This window comes from Arabidopsis lyrata, assembly GCF_000004255.2.
Source record: "Arabidopsis lyrata subsp. lyrata unplaced genomic scaffold ARALYscaffold_3, whole genome shotgun sequence".
NCBI classification, from domain to species: domain Eukaryota; kingdom Viridiplantae; phylum Streptophyta; class Magnoliopsida; order Brassicales; family Brassicaceae; genus Arabidopsis; species Arabidopsis lyrata.
This window is the reverse complement of record NW_003302553.1, coordinates 8,801,081-8,818,461: the sequence shown is the minus strand read 5'-3', so window position 1 is coordinate 8,818,461 and position 17,381 is coordinate 8,801,081. Positions and strand designations below refer to the sequence as shown.

The 17,381-nt window shown below is 37.7% G+C and overlaps 4 protein-coding genes and 1 pseudogene across 4 annotated transcripts; 1 reads left to right on the top strand and 4 right to left on the bottom strand.

The window, feature by feature from the left end:
* Positions 1-261: 261 nt before the first annotated feature.
* LOC9319298 lies at positions 262-1,635 on the bottom strand. The gene is made up of 5 exons (XM_021031016.1): positions 1,618-1,635; positions 1,442-1,517; positions 1,179-1,348; positions 1,008-1,083; positions 262-904 (listed from the first exon to the last, which is right to left on the bottom strand). The coding sequence occupies exons 1-5, from the start codon at positions 1,633-1,635 to the stop codon at positions 588-590; spliced, it is 657 nt and encodes a 218-aa protein (XP_020886675.1). The 3' UTR covers positions 262-587.
* A 427-nt stretch (positions 1,636-2,062) lies between these two features.
* LOC9319297 (kinesin-like protein KIN-12F) lies at positions 2,063-7,676 on the bottom strand. The gene is made up of 17 exons (XM_021031102.1): positions 7,225-7,676; positions 7,068-7,139; positions 6,841-6,966; positions 6,667-6,750; positions 6,447-6,572; positions 6,285-6,344; positions 6,139-6,192; positions 5,963-6,055; positions 5,672-5,767; positions 5,454-5,599; positions 5,172-5,321; positions 4,824-4,953; positions 3,830-4,729; positions 3,630-3,728; positions 3,444-3,536; positions 2,593-3,351; positions 2,063-2,489 (listed from the first exon to the last, which is right to left on the bottom strand). Exons 1-17 carry the CDS (start codon positions 7,465-7,467, stop codon positions 2,310-2,312), a joined length of 3,411 nt encoding a protein of 1,136 aa, XP_020886761.1. The 5' UTR covers positions 7,468-7,676; the 3' UTR covers positions 2,063-2,309.
* Positions 7,677-7,900: 224 nt separating this feature from the next.
* On the bottom strand, positions 7,901-10,349 carry LOC110229928 (annotated as a pseudogene).
* Positions 10,350-12,194: 1,845 nt separating this feature from the next.
* On the top strand, positions 12,195-15,209 carry LOC110230201 (squalene synthase 1-like). The gene is made up of 12 exons (XM_021032263.1): positions 12,195-12,531; positions 12,604-12,646; positions 12,961-13,050; positions 13,134-13,209; positions 13,329-13,398; positions 13,484-13,633; positions 13,712-13,963; positions 14,149-14,224; positions 14,302-14,390; positions 14,466-14,557; positions 14,708-14,750; positions 14,851-15,209. Exons 1-12 carry the CDS (start codon positions 12,337-12,339, stop codon positions 14,980-14,982), a joined length of 1,308 nt encoding a protein of 435 aa, XP_020887922.1. The 5' UTR covers positions 12,195-12,336; the 3' UTR covers positions 14,983-15,209.
* Positions 15,210-15,235: 26 nt separating this feature from the next.
* LOC9319296 (cytochrome P450 705A5) lies at positions 15,236-17,283 on the bottom strand. The gene is made up of 2 exons (XM_021032262.1): positions 16,153-17,283; positions 15,236-16,028 (listed from the first exon to the last, which is right to left on the bottom strand). The coding sequence occupies exons 1-2, from the start codon at positions 17,026-17,028 to the stop codon at positions 15,399-15,401; spliced, it is 1,506 nt and encodes a 501-aa protein (XP_020887921.1). The 5' UTR covers positions 17,029-17,283; the 3' UTR covers positions 15,236-15,398.
* Between the last annotated feature and the right edge of the window lie 98 nt (positions 17,284-17,381).

Sequence of the window (17,381 nt, the reverse complement as noted above, 5' to 3'; positions counted from 1 at the left end):
GCCTCTTCTTATTTTCTTCTGAACAAATTATATTCTTCATAATTCCACCCAACCTTATATAATTCCACCCAATTCTCCAAATCAATCATCCTCCTTAATTGCGTTTTAAAATCACTAAATCACGTTTTAAAATCGATTTATCTTGATAGAGAGACTTTGAGAGACTCATTTGAGAAACTCTTCCTCCCCTCTCTCCTACTTTTTTTTCTTTTTAGTTATTATTTTAATATTAAGTTTCTAGTGTAGAAACACTAATGGAGATGGTTTAGTGAATTAACAAGGAACAAAAAAACACATGCATAACGCAGAAAGAGAAGTTATCTAAAACTTAAAAAAAAAAAAAAACAATATGAAAATACTGATGCACGCAAATTTGTTATCTGATTCTTGAAAAACACTCAAAGGTTTACCAAATAGGTAAACATGATTAATAACACACAGACACACATATGAGGAGTGGGATTTTGTTTTCATTTTTCTTGTTTTTTTTTCTTTCTCGAATGGTTCTTCTTCTCATGATTATTTGGTTTCAAAAACAGTGATACTATACATGGTGCTAATGACGACATGATTCATTAACCCATTCATTAACAACAGAACCTTCTAAAACCGCGAGGCTTCTTGTATATGACTTGGTGTTTCGCTAATGTACTAACAACTTCAAGAGGAGGAGGCACCGTGTCTTTCACGGGCTGTGTCTCAGTTACATTTGAAGGAGCCTCAGGTTTCTTGGGAGGAGGTGGGTTCAAGTTTGCATCTTTATACTCGACTCCATATTCCATTGCTGATAGTTCAATGCCTGTCTTCACAAGCATCCTCATGAGCACTCCAATTTCTATATTTCCACATACATATGCCATCGGATATCCCATAACTGGTTGTGCATCTATGGTAAATGATACACCTGAAAACCAAACCCACGAATCAAAACATGCAAAAAAATAAAAAATAAAAAACCTAAAACTTTTGTCCAAAGATTGATGATCATCTAGAGAAAAATTCTGAACCTTGGATGGTCTTCAAAGCTCCTATGATTCTCTTATACCAACTTATATCTGATGTGTTTAGTTCAAAGCAACATCTCTGCATAAGCCAAAAACACACAGATTTAAATGTTAAATCATTGATAAGTAATTGTAAGTAGCGAGAAAGGAGAGAAGTTGTGAGATATATAAAACCATGAAGTGAGAACTTGGTCTCCGGGTTCCTTCTGGATTCTCTTCATATCCATAATCTATTCGGAAGAGCTCAATGTAACTTCTCGCTTTATACAGCTTCTTGATGAAGATTATAGGATCAATTTCGCCCCGTAAATACACCAACCAGTTTGACACATCGAGCTTTAAACCTTTCATGTTTCAGAATAAGTATACAGTTTTAGTTAGTCTTCGCAACTCTTGTGTTATTAGTAAGAAGATCTTCAAGACTCAAAGTTCTTTACCTTCAATGCCCTCATATATTTTATTCAACATCTTTTGATAACCCTTGAGTCCAATATTCACACCAAACACACATGTCTGTTCATAAAGTTACACAGGGAATATTAGAGGACTATCAAGAAAAATATAGATAATATCTTGGGAAACAAGTATTAGAAAACACAAGAGTATTTCTTACCAATGGAGGACCCTTCATTGTTCTTGGTATCCAGAGCTGTATTCTTGTTTTCCCTAAAAGCACAACTTAGATGATACGTTGGAACAGCTTAAGATTATACGAGCTTCGCTTTTATGATTCTAGTTTCCTTTCTTATATGTCCATATATTTTTGTTTCCATAAGATAGAAATTTATTGCCTTAGCTATAGAAAATATACCATAACTAGAAATATTCTATATATAAACGGAAACTTTCCAATTTTCTTACCACATAACAAAACGTGAGTATTCTTTTTTGGTGAACCAAATTGACATTTTTAACAAAAAGTAAAAGTTAAACAGAGTATCTTGTATAAGACACCGTCGATTTGACAAAAGAGGATTCCCATAAAATTTCTTTTGGATTACAAGATGAACAAAGATATCTTGTAAAGAGGAATTGGAGTTTGGAAAGAAAGATACCAATTTTAAATGTAAGAAAAATAAAATGAATTACCAAGTTAAAGTTATACAAAGACCAGTTTGCACGCCACAAACACGAGACTCAAATAAAATACAGCAGAACAAATAATTCAATTGAGGAAAAAAAAAATCAAAATGCCTTGTGGAATAAGGACATTTGATTATTATTAGAAGCAGAATAAAGATGTGTGTAATATACCAATGAGATCCAAGAAGGGTCTTCAAGTTATGCACTTTGGTATAATGTTTTCTACATTCCTTCCTCAATAGCTGAGTTCCTCTGATTTAGTGGCTGCAATGCAGATTCTGGCAATGTGTTTTGCTTTAGACTCTTTTTGATTGTTACCACTTCCAACTTGTGTCTCCTCTTCAGCTTTTCCATTTTCTTCTTTAGCTTCTCGTTTTCTTCTTCTACTTCATTGAACTTTTCCTGCAACCAATTATTTTCATTGTGGGAAGCGTAAGAGTCAGAAAACAATGCCACAGTCTCATTCCAACAGTTCATCGATTGAAATATGAAAAATTTGTTTTACCTCAGCAGCAGATGCTGATTGTTCGGCTTCTCTGAGTCTAACAAGAACTTCTCCAGCAGTATGAACAGCTTCAGCAGTATTCCTTAGTTGAATCTTGAGGCTTACGTTTTCCTTCTTTAACAAATCCCTTTCTCTTTCTCTTTCTACTCTCAGAGCTGAGAGCTCAGAAGCAAGTGATTTAGCAAAACGAGAACCGCAACCCTTTTTACCAGCCTTTGCTACTGCCTTCTTCAACTCTGTTATCCATTCCACTGTTGCTTTATGCTTTGAGCCTAAGTCGTTGTATTTCTCTTGTAGCTCTGTGTAGTGTTCAACAAACCTGGCATGACCAAGAACAGCTCTTCGAAGTGCATCTTCTAACTCCTCAGAAGATAGTTTCTCTTGTTTAAGCTGTGCTTCAGCTTTCTCTGCGCGCGTACGTTGACTCTCAATCTCAACTCTGAGTTCGTCGGTCAATGATATCCACTCGCTTTCCATTTCTGTGCACCTAAGTCTTTCTTCCTCGATATCCTTTTCAGCATTCTTGTTACGGAGTTGAAACGAACGAGCCAACAGAGATGATCTCAGTTCATTGCTGGACATGGTTACAGGGGTCTGCAATCTTCTTTTCAGATCTTCAATTTCTTTGAGTAATGCCTCCTTCTCGCCAATATCAAAGTCTGTCTTTTTAGAGTCGTCATCGGGGATTTGTTTTGCTTCATATTTTTCAGTTATGACTTCTGCTTGGTCACGCTCAACAACATCATTACAGCTTAGAAGCTGCAGAACCATGAAATTCGGATACATGTTACAACCTCTCAGTTTTTTTTCCACTGCAGATAGTCCACAGAGTAAATAAAGCAACAACCAACCTGGTTTTCATTTGCAGAAGGAAATCGTTCTCCATTACTTGCTCCCACAAGTTCTTCTGTTTCATTCTCAGTTTGAATTTTGTGTTGCTCTACCTAAAGAAGATATAATATAGTAACCAGACTGCTTAACCATATGTGCTTATCCAAGTTTCAATTGACATAAATAAGACACAGAAATTGGGTTACCAGGCGTGTTAGCTGTTCAATCTTGGCTGCTTGCTCTGTGCACAACTTTTCAAGCTCCTGCTGCTTCTCAACAACCCCTTCCATATGCTGATATCCATCCTGATTCACAATAATCCAACACTGTTAGCTTCGGGATAGCTGTAACTTTAACTAAAACTTATAAAACATACTTTATCTGCTATATCACTTGATATACTTACTCTCTCAACTAAACTTGATGTTTTAGAGCTGCAAATTCTGCAGGAAGGACAGAGTGGCGACAGAGGTAGTTGATCATCTGTTAAAGATTTATCATCCAGCAGTATCTCTGTTGAAGGTTGCATGGTCAAGTTATCAGAAGACAAAGAAACTGAGCATCTTTTTGATGCCAGGTTCAGCGGATTGTCAATGATATCCAAGCCTCTGCGCAGACTTGCAGCTAGAGATTCTGTAGAACCTGTGAATATCTTGCTTCCGCGTAAAGATGATCTGATATGTTGGCTCTCTGCAAGACACGTGGATTTTATGCTCTGCGCCAGGCTATTCTGATTCCTGAGACATGATGAAGAAAGAGCTATGCTCTTCCTTAAAGAGTCTCTGAATTTAGGAGACTCTGACTGGATTGGTTCTTGCAAGTTAATGGATTGACGGCAGGGATTGATTGATATGCTGTTTTCCGATGCAAATTCCTTTATCCTGGATTTTACACTTGATTTATATATTGTTGCAGCACTGTCGTCGTCATGTTCTTCCAAAGATTCACCAAAATCTTTCTCCTCAACTTCTACTGCTTCTGAAAAGATCTCATCATCATCAATTAGCTCTGATTCACCGAATGCTGTTACAAAGGAAGAGCTGACTGACTCTCTGTTGACAGGGAGCTTCTTTAGTTTCTGGTTGAATGAACCACGCAAGGACTTGATCTGCTGATGCAGTTCCTTAAAATCATCCTCATCAACCGTTATCTCTTCCTCGTCATTATCAATTTTTGGCAGCATCAAAGAGCGGTTAAGACTAACTCTTAGTTGATTCAAACTTTCACGTGCATTCTTTGCTCCGAAATAATCATTTTTACTCCCAACAGAATGACACGCATCGGCTTTGGCTCTTGTAAGTTCTTCCTGCAAAAAATATAGTAAATGATATTTGAATGACATCCAACTTCAAAAATCGAAAGACAAAATATGGGAATGAGTTGGGAAGAGGAGATTAAACCTTTAGCAGACGAATCTGGTCACTCAAATCATTCACATCTTCTTCTGAGATCTCATTTATCATTGGTTTGTTTCCCATGGCTTTAGCCCGTTCACCAAATCTAAGGGTGCTCATTGTTCTTTTGGTGTCTCTGCGTTACACAAACAAACTCTATTAGTACATATAGTGGGTATCCTGTCATTAAGATGCTCAAGTGTTTTGAGCTTTGTTCTTTGAGCAAGACCTGAGATTTGCACTCCTTATCTCTCTATACAGATCATTATATTGATTGAATCTTTATACATGGTTCGTTTAGGCTGTTATGTTTTATATTTAACTAATCAGTGATAACAAGGTGAAGAAACATACTTGTCGCTCGGGAAAATGTTGCACAGGATAGTGAGTTTTGAATTTCCACCAAGAGATTCTTGCAATAAATGCGTCAAGCATGAGGTTTTATGAAGACTGCGGTCGGATATTCCAGGGTGAACGTTTTTCGTCAGAGCATTTACAACATGGCTGCACCAAGAGTAAAAATGACAGTGTTAACAAATCACTCATGAAGTTGTTGATTTTTTTGTTCCCTATTTTGGATGCTAATTTCTTAGTTGGGATCTAAGAAAGTAACACAGGGAGTACATAAAGTTATACCCGAGCTCCGACAGAGACTTCTTCAAGAACTTCTCTTCCTCCACACAATGTTTAGTAGCTTCACGTTCATTTGTTCCCGCTCCAGCAAGATCAACAAGGTTGATCCTGCTTGTTCTGGTAGTATTGAAACATCTTGATGAGGCTCCCTGTGCGTAGATAATATTTGATCAGTCGTTCATCAGTGTTCAATATGCAATAAAGTCGAAAAATAACTATACCTTATTCCAAGACTCGACAATGAAAGAAAGTATGACGTGTGATCGAGAACTTTGAAAACTTGTGCTAGTTGCTCCAACTTTTCTGCTTGAAAGGCCCTGGAAAGCAAAACACAATGCACACCAAAGTATGAGATATTAGACTTGGAATCAGTGAAGAAATGAACAGAGTGTTCTGAATGAGTATTATGCAGAAGCATCTAGCGGTGGTTTCAAGACCTAGTGAAACAATATACACATAGTATTCATAACTTAGAATAACTAATACTTAATAATATGAAGATGGCATGATACCTTCATCAATATCTGAACTACATCCTCGTAGCTATCTACGTATTCCTCAGTCAAGTTCTCAACGTAAATACCATTCTTTGCATCATCCTTAATCTGCCATATGACACAATCAAAAGTTTAAAATACTCAACAAAAATTAATTTGAGCGAGGAAAACAGTTGACTAGTGAAGTTAACCTTAAGGTTTCTCTGGGTTTGTTCGATCAAATCACTAATTTGCCCATTGTATATCTGCAGGCAAAGATTAAGCAATCTAACTCAGGAAATTCTAGAAGCATGTTTTCTCTATAAAGAATCCTTCATATGGGTTTTGGCAAAGGCACCTCAAGAAAAGAACAACGGCACTGATAGTTTAAATCTTTTCCTCCAGACTTCATCTTCTCCTACATAATTGGCAACAGTATGATGCTTATTTGATGAACCATCCATCAAAGGTCTCATAGTCAAACAAAAACTTTAGTTAATAGTAAGGAAGCATAACTTACTCTCTGGATTTCAGAAAACAGCATCTGAAAGATTCGAGGCGCGAGTCCTTGCTCGCCTTTAGGAGATGGATCCTCAAGCATTGAACCTGCAGGACCCCACATAGTGTAGGTCTTCCCACTTCCGTTCTAAGTATCCAACAAAAGAAGATATTTTTAAAACTTGGTATGGTGATTATTAATTTGGTTTCAAAAGCTCCAAAAAAACATAATCATTCAGTACCTGTCCATATGAAAGCACACTAGTGTTGTAACCTGACAAAGCATCCCTAACCAAAGGAACACCTATTTGCTGAAATACATCGTCCTGGCATCAACAAGTAAAGAACTTTAACACAACAACTTGAGCTTCTAAAGAAACTTATCTAAATTGTGTGAGTGAGAGAGAGAGACGAACCTGATTTAGATTGGAGTCGAGAACGGAATCAAATGTAAATTGGCGATCTCTAACAGAATATGAATCTTTGGAAACTTTTTTCACTTTCCAGCAATACTCCTTTGTAGGTTTAATCCTCACCACAACCTTAGATATATAGAGAACTGAATTAGACCAGATTTCTTTGAAGGAAAGAAAGCAAAGTCTCTTAATTTCCTTAAATCGCAGCAAAATTAGAAAGAAGCAACCTTTACATGTGGATTCGAGGCTTCTTCTTCTTCTACTTCATTGTGAGTTTTCACTGCCGCTATTGCCCTTCGCTGATATTTATTCACCAAATAAAAAGATGAATTTCACGATTCAATAAATGAGAGGAGTAATGGGAAATTTTCATCTTTCACGTACCCGAGAAGCTGACACTTCACCTCTGCGATTGGGTGAATCCATCTGATTCCTGAGAGCCGGTGATTTAGAAACAGATTGATTTATCGGAGTATGGATGTTTGGATCTTGAGGAGGAGCGTTTTCGATGTCGGGCTTTGAAGATCTAGGGTTTGAGCTTGGTTTCAAGTGTGAGGATACGGATTTGGGAAGAAAACTCCATTTAGAGGAAGTGGGTAAGGTTCCTGCGATGCGATTGTCTGCCATGGCTTCCCAAATGAAACAGCTTGCGGGATCGAGAAAATGGGAGAGAGAGCGAGAGACGACGAAAGATTCAAAATTTGAAGAAGAGGGAATGATTAATGATAAAATTTGTTTGCTTTCTTTTCTTTTCTATTCAAAATTTCAAACCTCATCATTGGATTCGGATCTACTTTAAACGACCGTTGTAGGAGTTTCTTTTCATTTCCACGATTTGTTTTTTTTTTTTTTTTTTTTTTAAACAATCACTTAGGTGAGAGATAATAGTTGATACAGTTAAAAAGGTTTGAAGAAAAAAACTATAGAAAAGTTCTTTAAGTTTAATACTCTCGTTGAACAGAAAATTGATCATGATTTGGTGATAAATGATAGAATTAGGATTTATCCAAACCACTCTGTGTGATCACTCACTCAAACACTAGTATCTTGCACTTTCTACTTGCTAAAATGCAATTTTTGCAATCTCTTTGATATTTTATCAGAATGTGTGACTTTCAAATACAACAAACATAACAAATGAAGTTGAACACATCATAGGAAATCAAAGTCCAACAAGTCACCAACTCGGACTCTGCAGATTAAAAGATTCGAAAAACACGAGTAAAAGAAGAAGGAAGTTGTATAAAACAGAAGAAAGCAAACTTGGTACACATGTCTCAAACTGAGTATTATTAGGAACTGGGAATCTGGGTTCGAGGAACTGGAGTGCACTTAAGCGGGTGAACCATGGTTAGGCTCAGTCCTCCATACGTCTCTTCCATGTTGACCTTATCTCCGTTGATTTTCCAGTCAAAGCACTGCACCATCACTCCTATATTGCGGCTCCAACAAATATGTAAGCTAGATTTACTTCAGGACATCCTCTCCTTCCCCGCCAAAAGGAAGGTTCTTAAGTGCTTGCTCTTTCTCGTCTTCTTGCCCTGATCTTGAACAACTTAGAAACCTCTCTGGATTAAACTCATCAGGATCTTCCCAAGAATCAAGATCTCTCATCACAGCATAAGCATTAATAATAAGTGGTGTCTTCTCCGGTATATAGAACCCTTTGATCTCACATCTTTCTTGGAAAGTCCTTATCAAAAGGGGCGCTGGAGGGTGCAATCTTAGACCTTCTTTAACTACCGCTTGCAAGTAAGGGAGATTCAGTAGATCTGTTTCTTGAATAAACCTTGTTTTCCCTACAACGGAATCCATTTCTTCTCTCAGTCTCTCAAGAACGTCAGGGTTATTAATGATCTCGGCCATTGCCCATTGTGTTGTTTGTACCGAGCTATCAGTGCCTCCTACGAAAATCTCCTGCATTGAAAAGACTCAGAACAATTATAAGTAATTTTTTTTGTTCGGATCCTTCCCATATGAATCTGACATGATGAGGAACATTTACCACAAAAAGTGACTTGATATGATTCCTAGTGATCTTGTACTCTGCGTTTTCGTCTCCATAAGCTGCCAACAACACGTCCATCATATCCATACCTTGATGCTCCTCATACAGTTTGTCTTTGTGTTCCATAATAAGCCTCTCTAGCAGCTCATCGAATCTGTCGGAAACACCCATTATCTCCTTCTTGAATAGTGGGATCCGAAGCTTCTCAAGCGGTCTGCGCAATGTAGACGCCAAGAAAATCTTCTTCACCAAGGAATATGATTCACCCACCAAGCCCCTGACTATCTCTGCCTCATTATTCTTCTCTGAAAAACTCCTTCCCATGCTCATTCTGCATAAGATGTTGTTCATGAGCATCGCCGATTCCTTAGCGATCTCAATGATCTCATTCTTCCTCGCCTTATCGAGAATCCTCCCGTAAAACCGCTCTAGCTCTTCAGCACGAAAACCACACGACTGCTACAGCACATGTGGTCGGAGCAACTTAGTGACCAAGATCTTCTTCATGAACTTCCAGTAATCTCCATAGGGAGCGTAAAAGAAGCTAGAAGATCCAAACAAGAGGGACTCATCAATCGCAGCGACACCGCGAGAGGAGACGCTCACATCATGGGCCTTAAAGATCTCGTAGGCCACTGAAGCCGAGGAAACAAGGATGACGGGGACATAAAAGATCCGGAGATGGAGGAGAGGTCCATATTTGGAGGAGAGTTTTTGTAAAGACTTGTGCGCTAGAGAAGAGAGGAGATGGTGAAGATGGCCGATGATCGGAAGAGACGGAGGGCTGGGAGGCAGATCACAGCCAACTCGTGAGCTCTTTGGTTTCCTGTAGAAGAGAAAGTAACAGAGGAGTGAAACGAGACACAAGAGGAAGAAAATGAAGCAGTTTTGATAGTCAACTATGATCATTGCTGCCATTGTTCCTCGAAGTGGAGAGGCTGATGAATCCTAATCAAGAATCAGTTAATATAATGTCTAGCAAACCATGCTTTTGTTTACAAGATTTAAAAAGTATTACTTTTGGAAGACCGTGAGATAATGTATGACCAACGAGGCAACCATGCTGTGTTTATTATATTAACAAGATGTTTTCCGTTTTAAAGAACGTTAAAGAGTGGAAAGCTCAGGTTTATTAAAAATTTCTTAATAGTATTATAAGTTCATTAATAATCTTATAACATAGTCTATTGACTCACATAGATGCAAGAGATTCTTCCTCTATTTCCGTTCAAACATGTTTACTATGTATAAACGATCTATAAGTAGAACAAACAAAGTCTATTGTTCTTTGATCTCCTAAGATCTTGAACCAGGTTAGTATTCTAGTTATGCAAACTCCCAAAAGCCATGAGAAAGCACACATTCCAGATTCTCAAGTAAGAAGATTGGCACAATACTATATATCACCAAAGTCAAAACCTTTCTACTCTAATGAACATAACCAAAACCATAGTTTTTCCTTCATCTAAAATCCCACAAATATTACAAAACCCCTCACAGAAGATACCTTTTTAGCTCGAAGGTTTCAGGAAAGCCTTGATAGCACTCAAGTTTAGCCCTCCAATGGCCACGTCCATGTTAGCCTTCTCCAATTACAGTTGCTTTCTTGCAGAGATGCAAGATGTTCTTTAAGTTCAACGTCCAAAACCTGTTTGATACACATAACAAGCAATCTATAAGTGAAGGAAAACCTCAGAAAAAAAAAACTACTCTTACTAAACCAAGTAAGTTTTCTGGTTATGTAAAGAGTGAACTGCCAAATATGTTGAGAAACAGAGAATAATCTTGTTGTATGTAATGTAACTCACAAGGCCTAAACACCAAGTTTGGTTACAAAGACATGGTCAAATATGCCTAAACACTAACAATACATAATGTGATCCATAAACTCACCGATGAGAGGTTTTGTTTTGTTGCAGGGATTGCTCCATTTGATATAAAACGCCAAGTAACTAACCAAACCCTACACGGACGAAATTTGACTGCTTTCTCACATGAATACAGTCAATTTCAGACATGGGTTAGTCCTCGAGGTAGGTCTGGCATAATATCCGAACCCGAAGAACCGAACCGAACTCGACCTGAAAAACTCGATCCGAACCCACACCCAAAGTTTTAAAATACCCGAACGGGTTCTAAACTTCACAACCCGAAAATCCGAACCCGAACCTGAACTCGAACAAGTACCCGAACATATCCGAAATATAAATACATAGATATAATATATTAGTAATATTTATACTTGTAATAACCTAAGTGTCTAAATTATTCGGATATTAAGATATTTTTTATTGTTTTAGCTATTTTTGGTTAGATTCAGGTATAAAATACTTCAAATATATAGATTTTTGAGTATTTTCAATACTTTGCATATAATCGGATACAAATTTTTTAATATTTGGATACTTTGGGTAAACCCGAATCCGAACCCGAAATACCCGATCCGAACCCGAAGTTTTAAAATATCCGAACGGGTCTTAGTTTTCTAAACCCGAAAAACCTGAACCCGAAAAACCCGACCCGAACCCGATCCGAATATCCGAACGCCCAGGCCTACCTCGAGGCATGAGAATCGGCGTTTGAATCCATCAGGGAAAGAAATAGACCTAAAATTCAACGATTGCAAGGTGAGCCAAATAAAGAGAAAAGATATAGAAGATCAAAATCAGTGAAGTGAATCAATGAACAACTGTTACCGGAGAAGAAGAATAGAAACTGATGGGTTCTTTGCTCTGATCTTGATGCCATTGCAGGAGAAACACACAATTGAGAGAGAAGAAAGGAGGACAAAACACAAAATGCACTGTTTTACGGTTTCTTACAGTAAACCGGAGATAAGGCCAAACTGAACTAAACCAAGAGTGACCAATGAACCGGGAAACACGTGTAATCGTAAAATCAGATGTCGGCCAAAATGATATTTTTCGTTTTACATCAAAATCTCATTATTTTATTCAATAAGTTAACGATCAAATCAATCACTTGCATAAGTCAATTAGTAGGGTATCTATAATGATCTTAGCATGCATATCTATGGATATATTTTTCTTTTTACATCAAAATCTCTTTATTTTATTAAGTCGGTTCTAATAGAGTGGTCATGATCAATTCACACCGGAACCTGAGAGTTTATATGGAAAAATGATAAACTCTCTTTTGGTGCATAGTCAGAAGTCATTTCACTCTCCTACAGTTACTATATGCCAAATTAAACCGATTTATCAATACTATAATTTTAATTTTTTAAAAAAATCAAATATGAGTATAGCCCACAGCCCCACACCAAATAACTCACAACGACAAAAAAAGGGTTCACCTGTCGCAAGATGGAAGCTTTGAAAATTGAAATATATACAAGAGAAGATATGATGGGCTGTTCCAATGGCACCGACGCGACGATGCACATGAAACATGAGAGTTCCTACATTTTTGCTCCTTAAATATTTTAAAGGGTCTTCGAATCTTTAGGAATATCGGTTCTTGAAAAAATGGGTAGCTTGGGACAAATTTTGAGACACCCAGATGAGATATATCTACTGCTCAAGTTGAAGAGGGAGATTAAGAAAGCTCAGAAGCAGATCCCACCAGGGAAACACTGGAGAATCTGCTATTCCTTACTCCACAATGTTTCTACAAGCTTCTCTTACGTCATTCACCAACTCCGGACCGAGCTTCGAAACCCCGTAATGCCTTGGCATCTTACATCACTTTTGTTTCTAACATGAACTTTAACTTATTTCCTTTACTTTTTGTAGATGTGTGTGTTCTACTTGGTTCTTCGAGCTCTTGATACCGTCGGTTAGTCTCCTAAGCATATGCAAATTTAATTTCCATATCTGAAAACATTATCTAGTTAACATGATGAGGCATGTAGAATTTGCTATTTGGTGGTGGAATCTCATTCTTAGAAGGTTAAAAACATTTGGAGGCTTGGAGCTTTGTTTATCGTGTTTACTTCTAAGCTTTTGGATTTTTATTATTTTTCTTTAAATGTTGTATATTTTAACTAGTGACTATACAATTGGTCATTGCTTTTTTTTTTGGTGAAAACAATTCCATAGCTATTTTATTTTTGTCAACTAGAAGATAAATTAAAAGCCATTGTGATACAGAGGATGACACAAGCATATCAAAGGAGGTCAAGCTTCCCATCCTGACAGATTTCCACCGTCGCATATATGATCGTGACTGGCACTTTTCGTGTAAGTCAGAAAAGAGTCTCTCTGTAGCATCTTCATTCTTTTTAGTATTTGAGTGTTAGTTTCATCTCTCCATCTAAATTTAGGTGGTAGGAACGAGTTCAAAGTTCTAATGGACCAATTCCACCATGTGTCTTCGGCTTTTCTCCAACTTGAAAGAGGGTTAGTTCTATTATGTGCAATAGGCAAATTTGTTATAATTAATTAAATTTAGTTCTCTTTTATCATTTGACTTTCTAAATTTTTTTGACTAATTTATGTTATTTTATTTTTTTGTACAGGTATCAAGAAGTTATTGAGGATATTACAAAAAGAATGGGTGCAGGAATGGCCAAGTTCATTTGCCAGGAGGTTTTTGATACAAAACTTATTAATATATATGGTTCGTGAAACAATTTGTGCACTGATCGCAATCTTCTGATCTACTACCTGACAGGTAGAAACAATGGAGGACCACACTGAATATTGCTACTATGTTGCTGGACTTTTGGGTTTTGGCCTGTCTAAACTCTTCCTCGCTTCGGGATTAGAAGTTTTAACTCCAGATTGGGAACAACTTTCCAATTCAATGGGCTTATTTCTACATGTAGAACACGTGTTAAACGTTTCTTCCTCGAATATATTGCAACATTTGTTATCAAATAACTTTAAACATTATTTGCAGAAAACACACATTATCAAAGATTATCTTGAGGACATTAATGAGATACCAGAGCCACGCAAGTTCTGGCCTCGCCAGATTTGGAGCAAATATGTTGGCAAGCTTGAGGACTTCAAAGATGAGGAGAACTCGACCAAAGCAGTGCAATGCTTAAATTATATGGTCACCGATGCATTGATTCATATTGAAGATTGCTTTAAGTACATGGCTGCTTTGCGTGATCCTACCATATTTCGGTTTTGTGCCATCCCTCAGGTTAGAGAAATATATTATCACATTTTCCAAATTTTTTAATTTCCTCGTTAAAAAGTGTTTAGATTGTTTTTCCCGTTATATATTTAACTGATTTCAGACATTCATGTACAAAGTTATTATATATACTCTACTCTAAAACTTGCCTCTACATTGATGTAAAATTGTAAATGTGTTTCCCTGATCAGATTATGGCGATTGGAACACTTTCATTATGCTATGACAATGTACAAGTCTTTAGAGGCGTTGTGAAAGTGAGGCGAGGTAATATATATGTGTATCTAACCAAGAACGTGTAGACCAATGGTTTGATATTTTGTTGACGAAATTATTATATTTAGGTATAACTGCTAAAGTCATGGATCGCACAAAAACAATGGATGATGTCTATGGCGCTTTCTATGATTATTCTTGCATGTTGAAAGCAAAGGTATGTTAGTATATATATTTACTCTCAATTGTTATTTAAAAACGAATCATGTTTATCTTATTTGTACGTACATAGGTCGATAAGAAGGATCCAAATGCCACAGAGACTCTACACCGACTTGAAGTTGTCCTGAAACTCTGTAGAGACATTGGGGTTCTTCAGAAGAGGTAATTATTTTCTTCGTATCTTCTCGTTCTATTAGTAAGTTCTCATGAAGATTGTTTTATGCCCAGTCGCCTTTTTGTTGTTCCACAGCCTGCTACGTTTTTGGTTTGTAATGATAACTGCTAATGAATCTTTATCTCTCTTACATTCAGAAATTCCTTGGTTAACGACGGAGCACAATCAAAACCTCTCCTTGTAAGATAAATTTTGCCACAGCTTCAATAAATATATATGTATATTATAAATCTCATTTTTGAAATACACGACTTACTCTCTTCTCTACTCGGAAATGTAGGTTGTAATGCTGCTAGTGCTTCTATTTGCTATAGTCTTTGCGTATCTCAGAGCAAACCGAGTGATGGAAATAAATAACGCAAGTGACCCGGATATCATCATGAACACGGTTTCTAGGTTCTTCAGCAATTGATGATATTTGTTCCTTTTTATATATTCACCCTATCTCTGTTTCCTTTCCCTGTCTTTTACATAAATGAATTCATGATAGTGTTGAACTTGGTCTGGTTTGAATCACTTGTTAAGCCAATGTTCCTCATGGATGTGTTTTCCAAGAGGGGCCGGGTAGATGAACCTCATGGAAGAGTTGTGTTTAAGCATGCGTACGTGCTTGACGACATGAGTTTATGTGTTGATCAATCTTATCTTTTCTGGCAAATTTAAGGTAAAACGTCAAAATAAATCTCTATCTATCCAAGTGACTAGCTAGCTAACTAACCCTAACTAATTGATGACAGCTATCTGACATTAATCAACAACATGTTTCTATCTCTGACACTAAACATGAAACAAAACATGAAAAGGTGAAATGATGGAAAGCTGAAGTCTTCATTTAAGTTCACCGCGACACTGCATGTACGGGGTTCGAGCAACAGGAATGCACTTAAGGGGATGAGCCATGGTCAAGACCAGTGCTCCACGAGCCTCTTCCATGTTAACTTTATCTCCTTTGATTTTCCAATCAAAGCACTGTACCATCACTCCAATCGCCGTTCCAACAAGAATGTAAGCTAGATTTACTCCAGGACAGCCTCTTCTTCCGCTACCAAAAGGAATGTACTTAAGTCCATGCTCTCTCTCCTCTTCTTTTCCTGAACCTAGAAACCTCTCTGGCTTAAACTCATTGGGCTCTTCCCAAGTATCAGGATCTCTCATCATAGCATAAGCATTAACAACAAGTGGTGTGTTCTGGGGTACATAAAATCCTCCGACCCTACACCCTTCTCGAGCTGTCCTTGCAAAGAGAGGCCCGGGAGGGTGCAATCTCAGTCCTTCCTTAACAATAGCTTGCAAATATGGTAGGCTTGGTAAATCTGTTTCTTGAACCAACCTTGTTCTCCCTACAACAGAATCGATTTCTTCTCTTAATTTATCAAGAATCGCAGGCTTGTTAATTATCTCTGCCATTGTCCACTGTGTTGCATGTCTTGAAGTGTCGGTGCCTGCAACGACAAGATCCTGCATTTGAAAAAGTTTCTTAATTAGACCGGACATTTAACGGTGTTCTTTTGGAATTAGACCGGACATTTAACGGTGTTCTTTTGGATTACATACGAATCTGCCTACTGAGATACACCATTACCACGAACAACGACTTAATGTGGTTCCTAGTGATCTTACACTCTGCATTTTTGTCTCGGTAAGCTGCTCCAAGTTTCTCTTCGTATTCCTCAAGAATCCTCTCCAGCACTTCGTTGAATCTGCAAGAAACACCCATTATCTCCTTTTTGAACAGTGATATTCCGAGCTTCTTAAGGTGCCTGTGCAACATGTTTGCCATAAAGATCTTCTTTGTCAAGGCAGTCGATTCGGTCACCAAGCCTCTGACTCTCTCTGCCTCACCATTTTCCTCAGAACAACTCCTCCCCATAAACATCTTGCAGATGCTGTTATTAATGAGTTTCATTGCTTCCTTACCAATCTCAATGCTCTCGTTCTTCCTTGCCTTATCAAGAAGGTGCTTGTAAAACCGTTCTAGCTCATCTGCACGGATGCCTCGTGACCGCTGGAGTGCCTGCGGTCCGAGCAGCTTCGTGACCATTAGCTTTTTCATGAACTTCCAATAATTGCCATAAGGAGCGGTGAAAAAGCCAGAAGATCCAACCAAGAGGGACTCTTTGACAGGAGGGTTGCCGCGAAAAGAGATGTTCACATCATGTGCCCTGAAGATCTCGTATGCTACAGAAGCCGAGGAAACAAAGATTACAGGGACATTGAAGATACGGAGATGGAGGAAAGGTCCATACTTGGAGGAGAGTTTCTGTAAGGACTTGTGGGTTAGAGTAGAGAGGAGCAGGTGAAGATGACCAATGATTGGCAGAGAAGGAGGGCTTGGAGGCAAATCAAACCCACCTTGTGAGTCCTTTGGTTTCTTGAAGAAGAGAGGGTAAAAGAGGAGTGAAAAGAAGCAGAGGAGGACAAATATGAAGTAGTTTTGATATTCAATGATTACTGCCATTGTTGCTCAAAACGATGAGGCAGATGAAACAGAGTCTCCTCTTATCAACAATCTATGATGCTTTTAAGCAAAATGTTTTCTTTCTTGAAGAACGTAAATAATGGAAAGTTTTTAACAAGAAACGTTTCGGATCAGAAGTTCCTTGACACTCGTGATCATAATGATCATTCAATAAGTGAAAAAAGAATCTTCAAAAACCCAACGAACTGACACCTAAGGTTACACGTGGATCTTATGAGTCTTGTAAATAAGAAATGTGAAATATGCAGATTTTGTATCAATAAATATGTAATGTTTCAAGTCTCTGACATAAGAAACGCTCAATTAGCAAGATAAGTATCTCTCTATTGGAA

Excerpts from the sequence above, each read along its gene's own strand:
- LOC9319298 (XM_021031016.1), bottom strand. Across the intron at positions 1,084-1,178 it reads GACCAAGTTCTCACTTCATG|AGATGTTGCTTTGAACTAAA; the intron begins GTTTTATATATC and ends TGGCTTATGCAG. Across the intron at positions 905-1,007 it reads AGCTTTGAAGACCATCCAAG|GTGTATCATTTACCATAGAT; the intron begins GTTCAGAATTTT and ends TTTGGTTTTCAG.
- LOC9319297 (XM_021031102.1), bottom strand. The coding sequence starts at position 7,467 with ATGGCAGACAATCGCATCGCAGGAACCTTACCCACTTCCTCTAAATGG. Across the intron at positions 4,954-5,171 it reads AACATTTTCCCGAGCGACAA|AGACACCAAAAGAACAATGA; the intron begins GTATGTTTCTTC and ends TGTGTAACGCAG. Across the intron at positions 3,352-3,443 it reads CTTCTGCAAATGAAAACCAG|CTTCTAAGCTGTAATGATGT; the intron begins GTTGGTTGTTGC and ends ATGGTTCTGCAG.
- LOC110230201 (XM_021032263.1), top strand. The coding sequence starts at position 12,337 with ATGGGTAGCTTGGGACAAATTTTGAGACACCCAGATGAGATATATCTA. Across the intron at positions 12,647-12,960 it reads TCGAGCTCTTGATACCGTCG|AGGATGACACAAGCATATCA; the intron begins GTTAGTCTCCTA and ends ATTGTGATACAG. Across the intron at positions 14,558-14,707 it reads ATTGGGGTTCTTCAGAAGAG|AAATTCCTTGGTTAACGACG; the intron begins GTAATTATTTTC and ends TCTTACATTCAG.
- LOC9319296 (XM_021032262.1), bottom strand. The coding sequence starts at position 17,028 with ATGGCAGTAATCATTGAATATCAAAACTACTTCATATTTGTCCTCCTC. Across the intron at positions 16,029-16,152 it reads ACATTAAGTCGTTGTTCGTG|GATCTTGTCGTTGCAGGCAC; the intron begins GTAATGGTGTAT and ends TTTCAAATGCAG.